This window comes from Blennius ocellaris (genome assembly GCF_963422515.1).
Source record: "Blennius ocellaris genome assembly, chromosome: 11".
In the NCBI taxonomy this organism is placed as follows: Eukaryota; Metazoa; Chordata; class Actinopteri; order Blenniiformes; family Blenniidae; genus Blennius; species Blennius ocellaris.
Genome location: NC_137660.1, coordinates 21,816,514 through 21,835,133, shown reverse-complemented (window position 1 = coordinate 21,835,133; position 18,620 = coordinate 21,816,514). Strand labels below are relative to the sequence as shown.

The window sequence follows — 18,620 nt, the reverse complement described above, 5'->3', positions numbered from 1 at the left end:
AGGATATAGTCACATTTACAGGCAGATCGGGGTGGTCAATCAACCTCGATTGATATGCAATCGCTGTGGAAGAAACTGGATCACCTGGTGAAACCGACAAACTCAGAAAGTCCCAGGCAAGATTTGAAACTATGATTCTCTCGCTGAAGTGAGAGCGCTTAACCCAAATGCCACCATGCAGTCCTTCATTTAAAACATTTTGCACTGGAAGAGGAAAAATTCTTACAGTCCATCAAATATTTAAACAATGAAATGATAACTATAGAGTGAGGCTATTAAAATAAATATTTTACACTTAATCATAACATTTATTTATTTGTTATTTTATTTATTTAGTTCGATAGACAATCCAAAATAACATGTGTGAATCGGAGCGACTATAATCAGTGGATTTAAAAAAAATACATTGAACATTTCAAGAAAATTGGTATTTTTTGTTTTTATACACCAAAGCTTATTTGACATTTTAATTCTCGATCATTGCAGTTGGAATAAATATAAAATATGTCTTTTGGTGAATTATAGATAGTTTTACCCCTTCACACATGCTGGTTCCCCACACTTTTCGGGTTAAAAAAGAATATACATTGATATATTTATCAGTCGTTCTCGCGGGTTGTTTTATTTGCGCGGCGCGGCGCTCCGTGTTTCCGCCGTGCGCGCGCGCCTTGACGCAGTCAGCTCGTCTGTAGCTGCTGCTGCTGCTGCTGCTGCTGCAGGCGTGCTATTTGCGGCAGCGGAGGAAAAAAAAAAAAAAAAAAAAACCTTTGCGAAATGCCTTTTGTATTCCCCGCCGTCTTTCTGTTCGGTTCTGTTCTGCGTTCCGCCGGGGGTCCGATCGCCGTGTTCGTCGCCATGCTGTGCGGTGGATTCAGCGGGCTGTCCTAGCTGACTTGAGCCGCTCCAGCGGCGGTGGGTCCGGTGCAGTGCACAGCCGGGGATGAGGCCTAGTTGTTAAAGCGCCCCCTCCACCACCGCCACCACCACCACCACCCCTCCATCGTGATGGCTGATGATCAACAACAACCTGGTCAGAAGCCTGCCTCGGGATTAGGCTCTCTTCCAGCGCTGGTGCCAGGACTCCAGGGGCCCGAGGCGAACGCGTTGCAGTTCAAAATAAAGAATTCAATTTGGTAAGGATGGGAGCGACGGACACCGCCACACTGTCCTTCTCGCTAGCTGTAGCCTCGTAATTAGCGTGTGTGTGTGTGTGTGTGTGTGAGACTGTGGGGAGCTGCAGGGAGGCGGCGTGTTGTTGCACAAAAGCGGAGGAGCGTTAAAAAATTTTTTTTAAATTAAATTAAAAAATAATAATAACAACCCGAGTGTCGCCGAGCAGGATGTTTGAGCCGCGGCGACGCGAGCCACGCTGTCCCTACCGCCTCCTCGCATCGCGCGTGAGCCGTCAGGTTTACCTGCTTGCACGAGCCGGGATCATTAGCGGGGAGCCACGGGAGGCCATGTTCTAATAGACGGTGCTGATGCTCTCGTGTGACAGGTGTCAAAGCTCAGTCCCCCTCCCAATGCCTCCAGAGCAGCTCTGCATCACACCACCCCCACCACCCCAAAAAAACAAACAAACAAACAAACAAAAAACCCCAACATCCCCTGGACGAGTCACATCTCGTGCATGGGTTTTAATAATCATGCAGCTTCGCATTGCGTTGTCAAGGAACGGTCATCTTTTGCACCGCTTCACTCGTGTCATTTAAATTAAGATGATTTTTTGCAGCCAGCGAGGGCTTTTTGCATGTCATTTTCAAAGATGCAATATGTCAACATTCTTTTGTTTGCATCCTTTTCGTGCACCTGCTTTCATGCAGCCCAGAGAGTGTCTCCAGGGCGGCCAAACCTTTTAAAAAAAGACACTCATCAGGACACTTTGGAAATTAAAATACCCTCAAACCTTGGGATTCCTCAATCCTAAACCCTCCTCTCTAGCTACTGTACCACTACGGCCCTAATAATTATCACTGTGTCATGGGAATGTAGGCTATGTTTGGAAATCTGTACTAGTTTGTGTCCAACCATTTTTTTTAACAGTTTCAAAAGATAAAAAGTCTCAAATCCCTAAATGGACTTCTCTTCTGTATCAACTGAGGTGTCCCAAAGCGCTTTACATTAATCACATTCACCCATTCACACACTAATGGAGGCTGCAGCCAATCCCATTTGGGAGCAATTTGGGTGTTCAAGTTGTTTTGCTCAGCGACACTTCGGCATGTTGGACAAGGGGAAGATGGGAGTCAAACCTGCAACCTCCCAAGTGGGAGACGACCGCTCCACCAACCGAGCCGCGCCTACTCGAAACTTTAAAAAGCTGTAAAACATCTATTGACTGACCTGTTGGGATTTTTGTTTTCTTTTGGGGTTTTTTTAAATAAAAAAACATAATAAAACAGTCTAATCAACCTGGACCCGCCCAAACTCTGGAACTAAACCAGAAGAGATTTGTTCGAGGAGCATTATTGCGTTATAGCAGAGGCAGCATCATGATGTAGATCAGTTGAATAAAAAAATAGTAGCCAAATTTTTAAAAAAGCAAAAAATTCTTCATGAGGAACATATTTTAATTAAATCACTGCTGTCACATAACCCTGGAATGACATTTGTTGAAGTATTTGGGTGTTTCTTGGGAAAGAAATCGAATTATAATCCACAGTTCATCTCAGGTTCGACAGAGAGATTTACAGAAGTTGGAAGAGCTTTTCAAAAGCATGCATGTATAAAGTTGTTTTTATATTTTGAATTTGTGATTTTCTTTTAATGACCACGTTGCAGTCTGTAAATCTACTCCTGTAACCCAGTAAAGTGCAGTCGTCACGTCGGTCTGTTTACGAACTTTTCCAAACGTACTATATGTTTACTACTTAACTATAAAACAAAGTTCAATCAATGCTTTGTTTTTATACCATGGAACAAGGCGATTATATTTCTTGTGTTTCAATTTGTAGCTTTAAAACTAAATCCACGGGGCCCTGATGAACTTCATAATAGAATCATATGCAACTAGTATGGCTTATTGTCATATATACGTTGCATAGGAAGTAGAAATACATGTGGAATGTGGCAATTTTAGTCTTGTTTTGATCATATTTCTGTTTTTTTTTTCTCTCCGTCTTTGCAGCAAATCTGTACAATCAAAAGTGGACGGCATATTGGTGAGTGTCCTCTTTTTTACTGTTCCTGCAAGTTGCAACATTTTGTTCCACATCCTGTTTATCCAAATAATCTAAAATAAACACGTGAGCCCGGTGCCGCGTCGACCCGCTGCTGTCGTCAGTCGATTATTTCTGGATCTCTTTGCAGAAGTTTTTAGGGAGGCAGCGTCACAACGCGCTTGAAAATAAACTTGTTCATCTGCCCTGTGAGCCAGAATGTGTGAAGCATTTCGGTGACCCCCCCCCCCCCCCACACACTCCTGTCGGGTTTCATTTAAAAAAAAAAAATAGGTCAAGTGGGTCTGCTGTGATGTTGCTGACAAACAAATAAATGACAGCAAAAAACGACGTCACTTCCTCGTGATCTCTGCTTCACGCTTGGCAACCTCAGGAAGTGGGTTACAGGTCCCTCAATATACAAATGACTCAACTGAATTCTTGTACTTGCTTTTACCTCACGCATGTAACGTTCATTTGATTTCGTCAATTCTTTGTTATATGGGAGGTTGTTGGGGGTTTTTTTTGTTGTATTTTTCAGAAGCCATAAAAATTTGAGTATAATGTACTTGAGTAAATTCTTTTGTAATTGTCGAATAATATAACAGTCATCTCGTCGAATCGCCGCTTTTCCTTTAATCTCCGGTCTTGTTATCTATTTATGCGCATTTTGTCTTTGGATTTATCTGAAGTGTCTCACACTTCTCGCCGCTGTATTCAGCAGCACAGCAATGTCAGCCGCATCAAAGCGCCACGATACAGCTTTGTCTATTTTCTTTTTTTTTTTTTTGTGTGTCATCAATAAAACACACACACACACACACGGCTGGAGGCTGCATTTTAATTTCAACGAGTCTGTCTGGTGTTTGGCAGCTTTAAAGTCTCTTTCTGTCCTGATAACGTGTCCACTGTTTGGCACTTCTAACGCCGCCGCGCTGACATTGTCGCACGCAAGCACATCAAAAGGGGGGGGGGGGGGGGGGGGGGGGGGAAATCTGGTTTATATGTAAATGTGCATTCGGCGGGATTGATATCGGCGGCGTCCTGCTATTTTTTAACAACGTTATGTTTACATCCGCTGCACATTAACAGACAAAACATTCAAAATTGTATTGCTTGTACAGTATATTCAGTTATGCATGATGCAGATTCCGAATGTTTGAAGCGCATAAGTTTACTATTGAAAACAAATCTTGTCCTAATATATAAATAACTATAAAGAGCCCACTCTTTAGCCCACTGAAGGCCGCTAGCGACATCCTTGCTCTCGGCTCTAAATCGCTGGTCCTACTCCGCAGTCTGACAGGTCCAAGGACGGTCGTTATAATTGCCTTGCAACAAAAGAAAACCTGCGATAAAATTCTGACGTCAGAAATTAGGCGTGATCGTGACTGCCGCCGCTCAACTGACTAATCAATAGGAATGCAGGATGGAAAAAAAATGACATGCTGATGGTTGCGGCTTCAAAACGTATCAAAAATTCTGTGGTATGTTAATAAAATGTCTCTACAAACAGGTGAACGCCCCAAGAGCGAGGGCGCCGTTCATGTCTCACTGGTTTCTTATTTGTGAATGGGTGACGTAGGGCTGTGCAAAAAAAAAAAACAAATCGATTTCATTGATTTATCGATTTTGTAGCTAAAAAAAGACTTATTTTGCAAATTTGACACCCCTCCGACACAGTTTTTTCACATTCCGTTATACCAATACTTGTGGGTTTCTGTAGTTGCTCTTGCACTTTTGCGTAAAACTGGGTTAAAGTTTGACTTTAAAGCTTCATTCACTTTTTATTTTGGGATTGTTTACATGCATTTTAGCCCCAAGGACAATCACAGCAATAACGTTGCACTTTTGACATGTCGGGAGTCATTTTTAAGTGTATTGAGGGAAAATAAATCAAATCAAAATGCAAATTTTTTAATTTATTGTTAGGCCAAGTCGCCTGGCCCTCGGGTGGCGCATGCTTATGGTGTTTTAATCTTTCACATTCACTCGGTTGAGTTTTCATCGTGCAAATTGCTCACATCAAACTTCACGTCGTGCCCAAAGTTGTTTGAATTGATGTCGTACAGTGTGGCGAGCTGCAAATTTATGAGATTGTTTCAAATCCGTAGCCGGCTTTCGAAAGGCTGCAAAATTAATATTTGGATTTGGAAAATTAAAGGGAACAAATCGCAGCCTTGAAGTGGAGGATTAGCAGTGACAGCAAGTAACAATAATTGACAATAATAGGCCATGACTTTTGGGGGGGGAATAGTGCAAAGAAAGTTGCAGCCACGGCGTCAGAAGAAGACGGGGGGGAGGAATCACTCTGTGCTTTGTCGCTGTAGTGTGGAGTAAATAGTGTTTTCATTCACTGCATATTGGCTGACAGCTCTCACCGCATTCATTTAAGTATCGGTTCCCCTGGCAACAAAGAGGCACATAGAAAAAGACGAGGTAAGACGTATCCAGTCGAATCCACCCGCTGAAAAGCGGCCAAGGTGGGGACGAGCTGGGAGACGGACGCGTCGCAACTGTCACAATGCGGGTTCGCGCTTTCAAAACTGCTGCCGAATACAGAAACGCACACTCAAAACATTCTTACATCACAACTGTTCTGATGATTTTCTGTTTGCTGGGGAAATATAAACATAGCAAAATAGTTCTTAATGAAAAGTGAACTGCTTAGTCACGCATTTCTAGATTCAAATCATTTTAAATGTGCTTTTTTTTTTTTTTTTTTTTTAGCATATTTTTATTGTGACTTTTGGTTAAAAAGGATTCTAATGTAGCACTCTAATATTACAAAAATACTAAAATCATAACGAATAAAGTAATGGGAAAATGCAATTTTTGCAAGCAGTATATTGCCACCTGACTGCCTATTAAATTTAAATAATCTTGACGGGTTTTCTCTCTTTGCTCTGCTTGTTTCCATTCCAGCAAGATGTTGAGAAGTTTACAGACATCGAAAAACTCTACCTCTACCTTAAGTTGCCTTCTGGTCCCAGCAGTGGCAATGATAAAAGGTACGACACAGACACGCTTCTTCACCCCAAGGTTTCGACTTTGCTCTTTGGCCACCGCCTTCTTCTTCTTTTTGTTGTTGTTGTTGTTGTTGTTATTTTTTGTTTTGTTTTTTTGTGTCACACACAAACGCTCACATGCTTTGCTTTGGCTCTCGTTAACATGTCGGCTCTGTTTCATTGCTTGTCAAAACTCCGAGTCACCTTCCTCTGGTGGCCACACAGACTCAGGTCAGGCCGATAGCCCCTCCAGTTAAATAGAATTTAATTCCGTTTTTTTGGCTTTGTGGAGTTATTTATTTATTTATTTATTTTTTAAGTGAGGGTTGTTGGACACTGTTGAGGTTTCCCTGACACAAACCTCTCAGTCATTTGTGTGACCGATTCTCTTTATGAAGCAAACCACTGAACTCTGTAGACTTCTGCTATACCTAGCTGTCTGTGTTTCATTTGTTTCCCCATATCTATTCATCACCCCAATCCCCAAATTCTGCCCATTTGGACTGAGAATGAGAGGGGGTCCTCCACTCCTGGATTATGGTATTAAAGTTTCTGTATTAACAAGAAAATGATGCGCAACCGTTGGGGCAAATCGACTCACCAGATTTATTCTTTCTCTTGTGCGCCTATTCCAGTGACCAGAGTTCCATGTCGTCGAGCCGCACTCAGCAGATGTATGCATTCAACTGGATACGCAATCACCTAGAAGAGCACCCGGAGACGTCCCTCCCAAAGCAAGAGGTGTACGATGAATACAAGTGAGTGCTGCCGGCGGCCGAGCTGTGGGGGGGAAAGGTCGATAAAACGCCCGTGATATAACGTGGACCCTCTTCTCCCACAGGAGCTATTGTGACAATCTCGGCTACAATCCACTGAGTGCTGCAGACTTTGGAAAGATCATGAAGAATGTCTTTCCGAACATGAAGGCACGGCGCCTGGGCATGAGAGGCAAATCCAAATATCCTTAACACTCAAAACTGTCACCAGGGTTCTTTACTGGGGTGGTTTGGATTGAGTTTTTTTTTTTTTTTTTTTTTTAGTCTGTAAATTCACGTCGGTGACTTTACCCGGAATAAAAGTTACCGTTTGAGTGATCTTGGTAATAAAACCAGACTTCTGTTTGTCAGAAAACATGGTACCACACCCAGCCAGTAAAACGTTTATTAGTAACTATCAATATTATGTCTTTAAAACACCTTCGGCAATACTTCACTTAGTTCAGAAGTTGCTAATGAAATAAAATGTTCTCACTTCATGGACGATTACGGTGCAGAGACGTCTTGGTACGATACGTTCAGCTAACCAGACTTGGACCTTGTCATTTGTTATGGCCTCGTATTGAAGGGTTTTGTTTCACTCAACACAACAAAGTGGATTTTCAGGAAAGATGGTATTACCAAGGAGAGAAATAAGATGTCAATCGCACTGCCATGAGAAGTGAGGCTTACTAAACTGGTGGATATTTTTAATGTGGCTCAGTAAAACAGGGAATTGTCATAGAAATTCAAAGGATTTTTTTGGAGCTTTTTTTTTTTTAATCAAAAACACTACATGTGTAATACAAGTTGTGTTTCAAATTAGACTATGTTCCTCCTCATTTTCTTTCGTTTCGTTTTTGCTCTTAGTCTAAACTTGTAGGCTCACATTTGTGAAGCCAGGTGACATCACTGTCCCGTAATGTTACCGTAATTTCCGGACTATAAGCCGCTACTCTTTTTACACGTTCCAAAACCTGCCGGTTAAGCAATGACGCGGCTACTTTACGGATTCTTATGGGTTAATGAGCTTCGTTCAGGTGCATCGCCGAACTCTACACTAAGAGCTTTATGCTGAGGTTTATTGTCTTAACAAAAAAGAAAAAAACTTTCTGGTTTTTCAATGCCAAAGGCAGAGAGAAACATGAGCTCAGATAAAAGTCCTCCTGAAGCAAAGACAAGCACAGAATAGATCAGCAACGCGACATGACTTGGCCCGAGCCAACATAATGTCACCTTCAGCAATGTCGTAACCATAATTATTGTGTTTTGGAAACCTTAACTCCTCTGCACATACTGTTATAGCGGCTTGAGGAAGAAAGCGTTCGTTCACATGCCGTCGCTACCCAACCTGGATCTGCAGAAATCTGGCGATGGGGTGAGTGGCGAGTTACACAGTGAAGGCTGAAGTCACCAAAGATTGTTAAACGCGTCCCGGCGCTCACCTGCCCGCCCGCTGTGTCCCCCGACAGTGCGAGCTGATGGAGTCGACAGGCCAGTCTCCGAGCGCCGAGGACGAAATGAGGTCAGCGGCGTGTGGACTGGTGTGCGAGTGGGCTCAGAAGGTCCTGAGTCGTCAGTTCGACAACGTGGAGGACCTGGCTCGCTTCCTGCTCAACAGCCACTACATCGGTACCAAGTCCATGGCTGCTCTCACTGTTATGACCGGAACGCCCACAGGTAAAGCCCCACTCTGATCTGTAGCGTCTTGTTCCGTGTGAAGCTCATCTGGTTTGATAGTTCCTTTTTTTTGTACGTATACGTTGAGTTGCAAAACATAGATCTAATTTGCTGTTAACTTACTCTACTAAGATGTTGGTGGTTTGTGCTCCATTTGGATGATGAGCCTCCGTGGTTTCACATGCATGTGAATTGTGGATAAATTGCAAAGTTTAATCACTTGGTTGCATGGAATACAGCCTCACTGCTGCTTTTACTTTGCAAATGAGGTGTCGGGACAGAATTGTTGTAAAATGATGCTGGCAAAGCCTTATAAAATCTAATTTGAAAGCATCATTTATCCAAATATTTATCTATGATTTCCTTTCATGATGCTTTACAAATTACAGTTTGTTTACCCATTATTTAAATTTACATATTTATTACCTTCCTCCATAGTCATTCAACGCATGTTGTAGCAGGTTTGCCAACGGAAGAATATATAAGAGTTCTCTGTACATCTGAGGCCTTCTTTATAAGCTGAACTAATATAATTGTTTTTGATTTTTTAAAAACCCAACAAATTCCCCCTCAGGAATGAAAACGCCAACTCCAGCCTCAGCGTTTGTGCCCACAGCGGAGGCAAACTCATTCCAGCCCCAGGTGAAGACCCTGCCCTCGCCCTCTGTTGATGCAAAGCAGCAACTGCAACGCAAGATCCAGAAGAAGCAGCAGGAGCAGAAGCTCCACTCGCCCCTGCCCGGTGACACCCAGATCAAGCGAACAGAGGCCAGCACCCCGGGGCCCACCATCGCCTGTGGCAGCCCTGCTCTGCTCTCCCCTCAGCCTACCATCGGCATTGTAGTAGCAGCTGTTCCCAGCCCAGTCACGGTGGGAACCAGAATTTTTTATTTTTTTCCACCACTCGTCATGCTCAGGTACGTCGTAATAGCTGTTCCTAAATCTACGCCTGTGTTTTCATCGCAGGTACAGAGAAGCAGACAGCTGATGACCTCGCCGAGTCCCGTGGGGACGACAGAAGGGAAAGTGGTGCCTGTGAACTTCCAAGTGGTCACTCAGTCTCTTAAGCAGTCCCCCAAAACTCCCCAGAACATCTCAGCCAGTCCTGTCGGTGACCGGCTGGCGCGGCACGGTACACGGTACGCCCAAATCCTGCCCAAGCCCTCCGCCACTAGTGCCATCACGCTGCGCTCGCCGCCGACCCTGCTCATCACCAACAGCCCTATAAAAACTGTGATGCCTACGCCTCATGTCAGCTCGGTCAACGTGGTGAAGATGACGGCCATCGCCCTGGCTCCGAGCAGCACCAGTAACAGCAGCAGCACAACTGTGCGACCGGCCTCGGCTGGCGTGACGACCATAGCTGCCTCGGACGATTCCCTGCACTCACACAGTGTGAGTTTAGTCGCCGCTCCATCTCCTGCAGTCCGACCCTGTGCCGCAGTGTCGACCCCAACCTCACTCGCCGACGCCAAATTGGTGTCTGAAGCTGGAAACGACTCGTCGGGCACAGAGAAACCTGCCGGGGCCAAAGAGGAGAGAGTGTCTAAGTTCAGGGCCGCCAGTGAGCCAAGCTTCCTGGTAAAATGCTCGCCGTTACCTGACAGAGGGTTAAGGATAAAAAATGACCCCACATCCCCTCACCCTTCTGTAGCTGGGATCCAGGACAGCAATAACAGTAACTGCCATGACAGTACTTTGTACTTGACTGTTGATAATCAGAACTCCAACGGCAGCATGCCATCGAATGGCTCCTCTGCTCTTACCCCAACGTCAAAGGATCCCTGCATAGACGCCAAGAGCCCCAGGAAACGCACCGGTGGGGAGTCTCATGTGATTCCTGTGAAAAGGGTTTTTATCTCCCAGCAGCCACTGGCTGTAATTGACAATCCCAAACCTGGAGTGAGTGCTGCAGTGAAAAGGATTCCCCGACCAGGAACGCCTGCCAGACCAGAGAGTGCCCCTTGCAAAGTGACTGTGAAACACACTTCTATCGGGCCCCCGCAGATCCTCGCGCTCTCCGACGCACCCATCACACACACCGAGGGCACCCAGACTGTTGTCAAACCCCAAGACATGGTGGTGAAACACGAAGACCATTCTTCCAGCCCCGACGCCAGCAGGGGATCTGCTGGAAACACCGCGACCGATCAGGCGTTGCTGCAGCAGATCACTGGCGACCCCCGTGCCATACCAGCCAACTCAGGACCACACGAAGCCTCTGTGATGAGTGACTTAAAGAGCACAATATGGGAGGAGGGACAGCTCGACGAGCTCCGGAAGCAGGCGTTCGGCCAGCAGATACCAGCAGAACACAAACAAGCCCCGACGGATCAACTTACCATAACCATAGGTCAAAGCTCCGAGGCCCCGGGCCAGCTCACCCTCACGCAGGAGATGGTCGACTTTGCAGGTTCTCAGCCAAGCATGGACTATTTTCCCTTCAATGATGACGACATGACCCAGGACAGCATCGTGGAGGAGCTCGTGCAAATGGAGGAGCAAATGAAGCTGAAGGGTCTGTTTAGTAATTGTGTGGACGTGTCCCTTCAAGGCCAGTCGGCGAGCGGCCAAGGCTCCATCCTGAACGCTCACCAGGCCAGTGCTACCTTCTACCACTCGGCTCACAGCAGCACCACTCCCGTCCAAACTCCCACTCCGACACCGACGCCAACTCCGACGCCCACCCCCACCTCTGAAATGACGCTTGCCCATACCCTGACGAGGGAGAGTCCCTGCTCCCGCATGGCTCCCATCACCCCCGTTGATGGAGCCATGGGTCGCCACACCCCCATCAGCACGCCGCTCTCCAACTGCAGCAGCAGCGTCCCTCCGAGTCCAGTGGAGTGCAGGAACCCTTTTGCTTTCACGCCCATTAATTCGAGCATCACAGGCTACCATGATGCCAGCATTGTCTCCAGCAGCCCAGTGAAGCCCATGCAAAGGCCCATGGCGACGCACCCTGACAAGGCCAAGCTGGAGTGGATCAACAACCGCTACAACAGCAACTCCACAGGCCCTTTATCCAACCACAGCATCGGCATCCTGCCGAGCTACCAAGACCTGGTAGATGATCAGTTTCGAAAACCACACGCGTTTGCCATTCCTGGCCAGTCATTCCAGCCTCAGTCAAGGCCAGATGCAGCTCACTTTGGCCGCGTCACCCCCATTTCCCCGGTACAGCACCAGCCACCGCAACAGCAGCAGCAGCAACAACAGCAACAACAACAACAACAACAACAACAACAACAACAACAGCAGCAGCAACTGGCGACCGGTGTCACGACTCCTACCAAACAGGAGAGCTTTGCAGTGCCTGCACCTTTGGACAACAAGGCCTCCACCTCAAACGCATCCAGCACTTTCCGCTGCCGTAGCGTCAGCCCCGCAGTGCGCCAAAGGAACTTCAGCGGCAACACCGGCCCTCAGACCACCACCACGAGCACCACCACCACCACTCGAGCCGTGGTTTCGCCCTTTAATTCCCCCATCACCTCGGAGGTGCTGAACATCCTGTCCAACAGCCAGTCCGTCACCTCCGTCCACAGCATGGTGCAGCGCAGCCAGTCTGTCCCCCTGAACATCATGATGCAGAGCGAGATGCTGCCGGTGCAGGGTCCGAGCAACGCAGCCAAAATCACCAACGTGCTCCTCAGCAAGATGGAAGCCGACGGCGACGACTCGGTCCGCGGCCTCGGCATCAACAACCTCCCCTCGAACTACACGGCCCGCATGAACCTCACGCAGATCCTGGAGACCACGCCGGGCTTCGCCGGGGGGACCGCCCACCCGACTCAGCTGCCCGTGAGCTCCAGCCCCGCCGCCTTCGAGCTCCAGCAGCACGGCTACCTCGCCGCCGGCAGCGAAGAACAGGGGAGCTTCTCTGCCGGGGACAGCCAAGCACAAGCGGGCCCTGGCGAGCAAGACCAGCAGCTGCAGGAGGCTCCCGCGCAGACACAACCGCAGCTCCTCCTCCAGAGCACACAGCAGCAGGAGGTGGAGGACGAGCAGCAGCAGCTGGATTTCAACAACACTGTCAAGGACCTGCTGGGGGACGACGCCCTCAACCCGAGCTCCCAGTTGGTGGGTCAGGTAGCCTCGGAGCTGAACGCCGTGGCGTCCGACTTCTCGAACGACATCAGATTAACCTCAGATCTTTCCAGTAGCATCACTGACCTTAACACATTGGACACCAACCTGCTGTTCGACCCAAATCAGCAGCAGGAACAATATGAAGACTCGACACTGGAAGAGCTGAAGAACGACCCGCTTTTTCAGCAGATATGCAGTGATACTGTGAACTCTGGTTTTGACTGGCTAGAAAGCAAAGACCAGCCGACGACAGTGGAGATGCTGGGCTGATGTTCACCTTTTATTCCGTAAGACTTTCTGTTCTCTGTCGTTTGGTTTGGTGCATATGTAGTATATCCGTTTTTTTTTAAAACGAGAGTTTGTTGAGATACGTCTGGACTTTGCCACTTGTTTTGTTTCAAAGTGCCAGGCTGACCAGAAAAAAAAATCTCTCCCACCGATGTTTTAGCGACTTCCCTCCCGTTTCATTTGTCGCCCAACAGTTTCAGTATCGAACCACTTTTCTCCCTCAACTGAAATTAGAACGTTTAAGCATTTCAAGGCGGAAAGTGGCCCGGGTGCACTGACACAGCAGGTTTGTGTGCGACGAGAGATGAGCAGAGCGCGAATTTTACAACAATGCAATATTTGTGTTTAGGGTTTAGGAACAACTGAGGAAAGTGTTTATGGGTAGGAAATTTGGCACAAAAAAGACTTCACCAAAAAACGTACACTGTTGTATACTAAGTTTAAAAGTTCAACCAAATGGAGAGGATATTGGTATTGTAGTATATGCACATATTAGTTGTAGGACATTTGCCTGCCATATCTGAATATTAAAAAGGGCAGCATCTTGAGCTGCCAGGTGCTGAACTTATGACATAATCTTTATACTTTATCATATACCAAATCAGTGGAAAACTGATTCACATCTGAGCATTGTCCAAGAATGAAACTTTCTTAAAGCCTATAGTTCTTGTACTGTTTAATATCTTATAAAGGGAGTAGTTAAATTGGTAGGGAGAAGATGGGGGGAGGGGGGGGAGGGGAGGAGGTGTGTTCAGGCCACTTTGTGGACTATTCAAGGAAAGGAATCAACAACTGGCTGCCTTATTCCTAAAGTCCCAGGCCTTGCACCATCTTCAGAGAGACTGTACATAATTTAATTGTTAAGATATCTTTGAAACCATCCAGAGCTTCATATCAAGGCAGCTGTTACACTGACATTTTCAGTAATATTTCTTATTCCGTTTTAGTTTTTGCAGTGTTATGACGTAGATGCGTATTGTATAGGCTAATGACTACACTGTGTGTGCCCTCATCGTTGATGGATTTTGAATAATTTCATAATTTCATTTCATGGAAACCATGGCAGACACACTCTGTCTTGAGGTTCTTATTTCATTTTTTATTTTTTTATTTTTTTATTTTGTGGTTTTGTTTTGTTTTTTGTTTTTTTTGGGCATGCTATACTCCCAGCTTGTATGAGAGTATCACTGGTATGGGGAAGGCTCAGTTACACCGGAGACGAGAAGCTGACGCGTGTGTTGTGATGTCATCTTGAGATCAAGCAGCAATGAAGCGATGTTTGTTGAGATCCAGCCTTATTTCCATACCAAAGACGATCTGTTCGAAAATCATAAGAGATTATTACAAGTAGAAACACTCCTAGTAAACATTAACAACGGGAAGCAGGCGGCCTCAGAGATATTAAAATAAAAAAAATAAATTAAAAAAAGTTCTATTGCATTTGGGGAAAATGGATTAAGTTGCATAAATCTTATGTATAGTATGTAAATTTGTGAAATGGTCACTGTCCTATGTTTTATAGGTAACCTTGGACCTGAAAGCATGTTGAAACCATCACTGCTAGCCAGGTAGGCTCTGTGATACAGTAGGATGCTTGCTTAAGTTTCTGGCTATTGTCAATGTTGTACAAGTCATGTTAAAGCTCCATCTGTAAATAGGATAGATACATAGAGATTTGATGTATCAAGACACTATATTATGGCCATTATTCTAGCTAAGTATGTGCCATTGAAAAAGAAAAGAAAAGCTTAACAGATTCATAGTCGGCAAGATACTGTATGTTGTGTGTTACATTTCTGGCTCAATGTGTCGTAAAAGTAATGCTGTCTGGTCTTGCTTGCTGAGTTTATTTTGGTTTTTTCGTTTTGTTTTGTTTTGTTTTTGATTTTTTTCTATTCAAAGATAATAGGTCTCTGCAGTTGCAGAAGTGATGTGTGCTTTGAGCAGGATCAATAGCATGGTATATTGATTAAAAAAAAACAAGTTGTGATACTGTTAGCTGGTTTGCGAACATCTCTGTGACAGACATTGTGCTCAAAGTCTTTCAGCAGACACTGGAAAAAAAGAAAAAGAAAATTACTCATGTCTCAACAAACTTTGGAGGTTCACGTTATTGCACTAAATTTTTATGACACATGGCTTTGCCACATCTTTATGGACAAATGTAATGATGGATGCCCGCAAAAAAGGAAAGGAAAAAAAAGAAAAAAGACAAAAAATATTTTTTATGGCAAGATGAGTAAGGAAATAAAAACAAATTGTCAGAAAATGACTAATTGTCTTGTAGCAAAATGTGCATTAATCTCAGTGAGATACACATTTCTTACTCATTCTCATACACGAGAATATAAAGCATTGAAGCATTGAGGGGAAAAAGTTAAAAAATAAAAATAAAAAAAAATCTTTTGAAACCTACGTGCTCAATATGTTGATAAAATGATTGTACGCACGCATGTGTGATGACTTCTGTTGTACTTTGTATTTTTGGTAACCACTGTCTTCTGTGATTTGGGCAGGTTCTGTTAACCAGACTGGCAGTGCTAGTTTCATGAGTTACATTACTTTCATTGTGTGCTGTTTACTAAGTTAATGTATGTTTTGTATGTTTTGTTGATTCCTTTTTTTTTTTTCTTTTTTTTTCCCCCCCAGACAATTTTACATGTTTTTATTTTTGAAATATGCATTTGTGAAGACATTTGAACATTTTCTCTTCATTTTTACTTTAACAATATGGCACTGATATTTGAATTTGAATGAAGGAAATGCACCTCTTTATGAGTACAGAAGCTCCATCAAGCAGTGACTCTGATTCTTTACCTTTGACTGACCCAGACCTAACTCTGTTCGACTATCTTGTCCATTTCTACCAGTAGAAAAGAAACGAAAAGAAAAAAAAAACCCTCCTCTGTGGTGTTGTCTGGTGTTCTGCTTAATGTACAGTAGCTTGTTAATATTGCAAACCCGTTGTTTCTTTTTTCAATGGAAAGTACTCACTGGTGAGATTTTTAAAGTGGTTTTAAAAGCCAATAAACTTTTTTAAAGAATGTCTTTGTGTCTCTTAAGTGATGATGATTTTGTATTTTATTGCAGTAAATAAAACGTGCTTCACGGCCTGAGAAAACCTAACTTGACAGGACTTTGTACTTATTATTAGATCTTAAGTATTTCTTTGATTACAAACGAAAAATTTATTTCTGTATTCACTGTTTTCGTGAGCTTTGTTAAAATGCAACGACAACACAGCTTTGAACTCCAGTGGCTTGCAAAAGTATTCGTGCCGATAAAAGACACTTACATTTGTGGTCACAATAAGACTGTTAAAATGAAAGGGGTATGAACACTGCTGCAAGGCACTGTACCTGCCAATGAGAATGTTTTTTGAAAACATTCAGCATGTGTCGAGTACAAACATTGCAAAACAAAAACAAAGCTTGGACCCGAGTTTATGGCAGTTTATTGATTTCTGTTTTGGAGACGTAAAGATATTGATGCACATTTGCTTTGGCCGAAGACCTTGCACAATTCAAATCATTTTCTCAATTAGGTTTATGCAAATTCTCTGCCCATCTTCCCATCACCCTCTTGAGGTTAGAGGTCATCGGCTCTTCAAATGACCTCTGACGTCGGTGTGTGTGTGTGTGTGTGTGTGTGGGGGGGGGGGTGCTCTCCTGGAGACAAGCTGCAGCCAATCACAGTGCAGATCACTGGTCCTCTGCTCTGCTTTCCCAGGGCCTCGTGATATTCATAACATGTTAATGACCTTAACCCTATTGATTGTGGCCGAACGGGCTGACCTTTAGCCATGTGGAGCCCAGTGGTTACCTCAACCTCCACAACAAAACATTAGGCAACATGAGTTGACATATTTTACGAGAAATACATGATTATGTGCTGTTTATTTACATGGCCAGAAGAATTTGATAGTACGCAGGTAAAACCAGCTAACAAGACAGACAACGCATTGCTTATATATGTCATCCTGCTGTTATAGACTTTTTTTTTGCGTCGTTTTCACAGCTGAAACTATCACAGAGGATTTTGGGGGAAATCCTGTAACTGAACATTGTTTACAGAGAGTAACATGCCTTCAAGAAGCATTCATTATGAAGAAATGTCTCTGTTTACTTATAAAAAGAAGATAATTTACATACCCAGTTCCAAAGCTTTCTTTTTTCAGAGGTTTTAAAAACATTTAACAATAATAAAAATCGGAATTACAGAGTAAAGACGTAGCAGATGTTATTAACCTGACAGCTGTTTTTGAGCTTTGAATTATAACGTTGAGGTTTAAGATGATTAAATCCGTAGTTAGCTCCAATCAATACATAATTAAACTCTGGCCCCCCTTATTTGATTGGATATTGAAGCGAGGAGGTGCACATTTGTGGCAGTAATCCCTTAAAATCATTGCACCGGCAACTGAAGATAAGTCTGAGTATCAGAATACAAAATGTTTTGCCAAGCAGTCCCTGCTGCAAATGTGATGACTTTATTCACCTGTACCAATGAATGGGTGTTTTGCTGATCCAGCATGGCCGAACTCACAGCTGGAGCCCATTGTAGTGCTATTGAATGAGGGCTGGGATACGGGAGGGTCATTGTCAAAAGGCACGGTCGCCAGATCAATACCTGAATTCATTAAGCAGCTGACTTGCAGCCATCGATATCTCTTCATAATTACCAGGTTGTGCGGTAGGCGCAGATGCTGTCGAGTGTGACCTTATTATCTGTTGGTAACTATTAAATCCCAGTATTCATCTTGCTTTGTTGTTTAAAACATCACACAAACAAAATGTCACTAAACCGTGGTGCAACATGTGAGATCCGAAGTTGATCGGTTCAGTGGTCAGGGGGAGTTAATGGAGCTGATTTGGGTTTGTTGTCTTAAAATGTGAATTAAAAACGATAAAGAAGCAGCAACCTAAAGGGAAGCTGGAGTTTTATAATATTACAACACATTCCTTTAACACTCAGTCAGTTCAAGCTATATAAACAACATGGGTCAACAAAACATATGAAGCAACTGGCAGGCATCGTCATATGGAGTCATTATCTGGACTGCCAAACTATGTCAAGAAAAATGAGTACGTAAGTAAACTGGAAAAAAATCAGTGAACATTTGAGCCACTTTTAGCAGTTTTTTACTTGAACGGGTAGTCATACACACTGTTAAGCACCTAAGGAGGATACATCACTTGTACTGATATGCACGTTTTGCATCATAAGGGTAATTCAAACAGTAATCTTTTAGCACAGCGAAGCTGGTTAGTGGTATGATCACAAACACTGAATTAATACTGTCGATCTGACAGCATCAATATCAACGAAAAGAGCTGCAGCCCCTATTGCATGCATCATGTACAGTCATTTTAATCTTAATCAGAATTTCTCATTGGCTCAAATGGCTGCATGTGTGCTATAATCACAGTTATCAAGCTCAAAGTCACATTTAGCTTTATTTTACAAGTGACTATATTTGGTAACTTCCACATTTATTTCTCTAGCTGTGAAACTAACAATACTAAAGTCATTAAACTAGTGAGAGACATTGACATATGTAAGATAAACCTTTGCAGCATTTATCAACCTACAATTACCAGTACATATACACCTTTGCTTTTTGCCACTCATGCCGTATT

At 44.1% G+C, this 18,620-nt stretch overlaps 1 protein-coding gene across 1 annotated transcript; it reads left to right on the top strand.

Annotated features, from left to right (window-relative positions):
- Positions 1–633: 633 nt before the first annotated feature.
- On the top strand, positions 634–13,669 carry rfx7b (regulatory factor X7b). The gene is made up of 10 exons (XM_080504489.1): positions 634–1,133; positions 3,128–3,161; positions 6,084–6,170; positions 6,669–6,706; positions 6,802–6,924; positions 7,008–7,124; positions 8,215–8,299; positions 8,394–8,601; positions 9,176–9,471; positions 9,568–13,669. The coding sequence occupies exons 1-10, from the start codon at positions 1,006–1,008 to the stop codon at positions 12,961–12,963; spliced, it is 4,512 nt and encodes a 1,503-aa protein (XP_080360615.1). The 5' UTR covers positions 634–1,005; the 3' UTR covers positions 12,964–13,669.
- Positions 13,670–18,620: the final 4,951 nt, after the last annotated feature.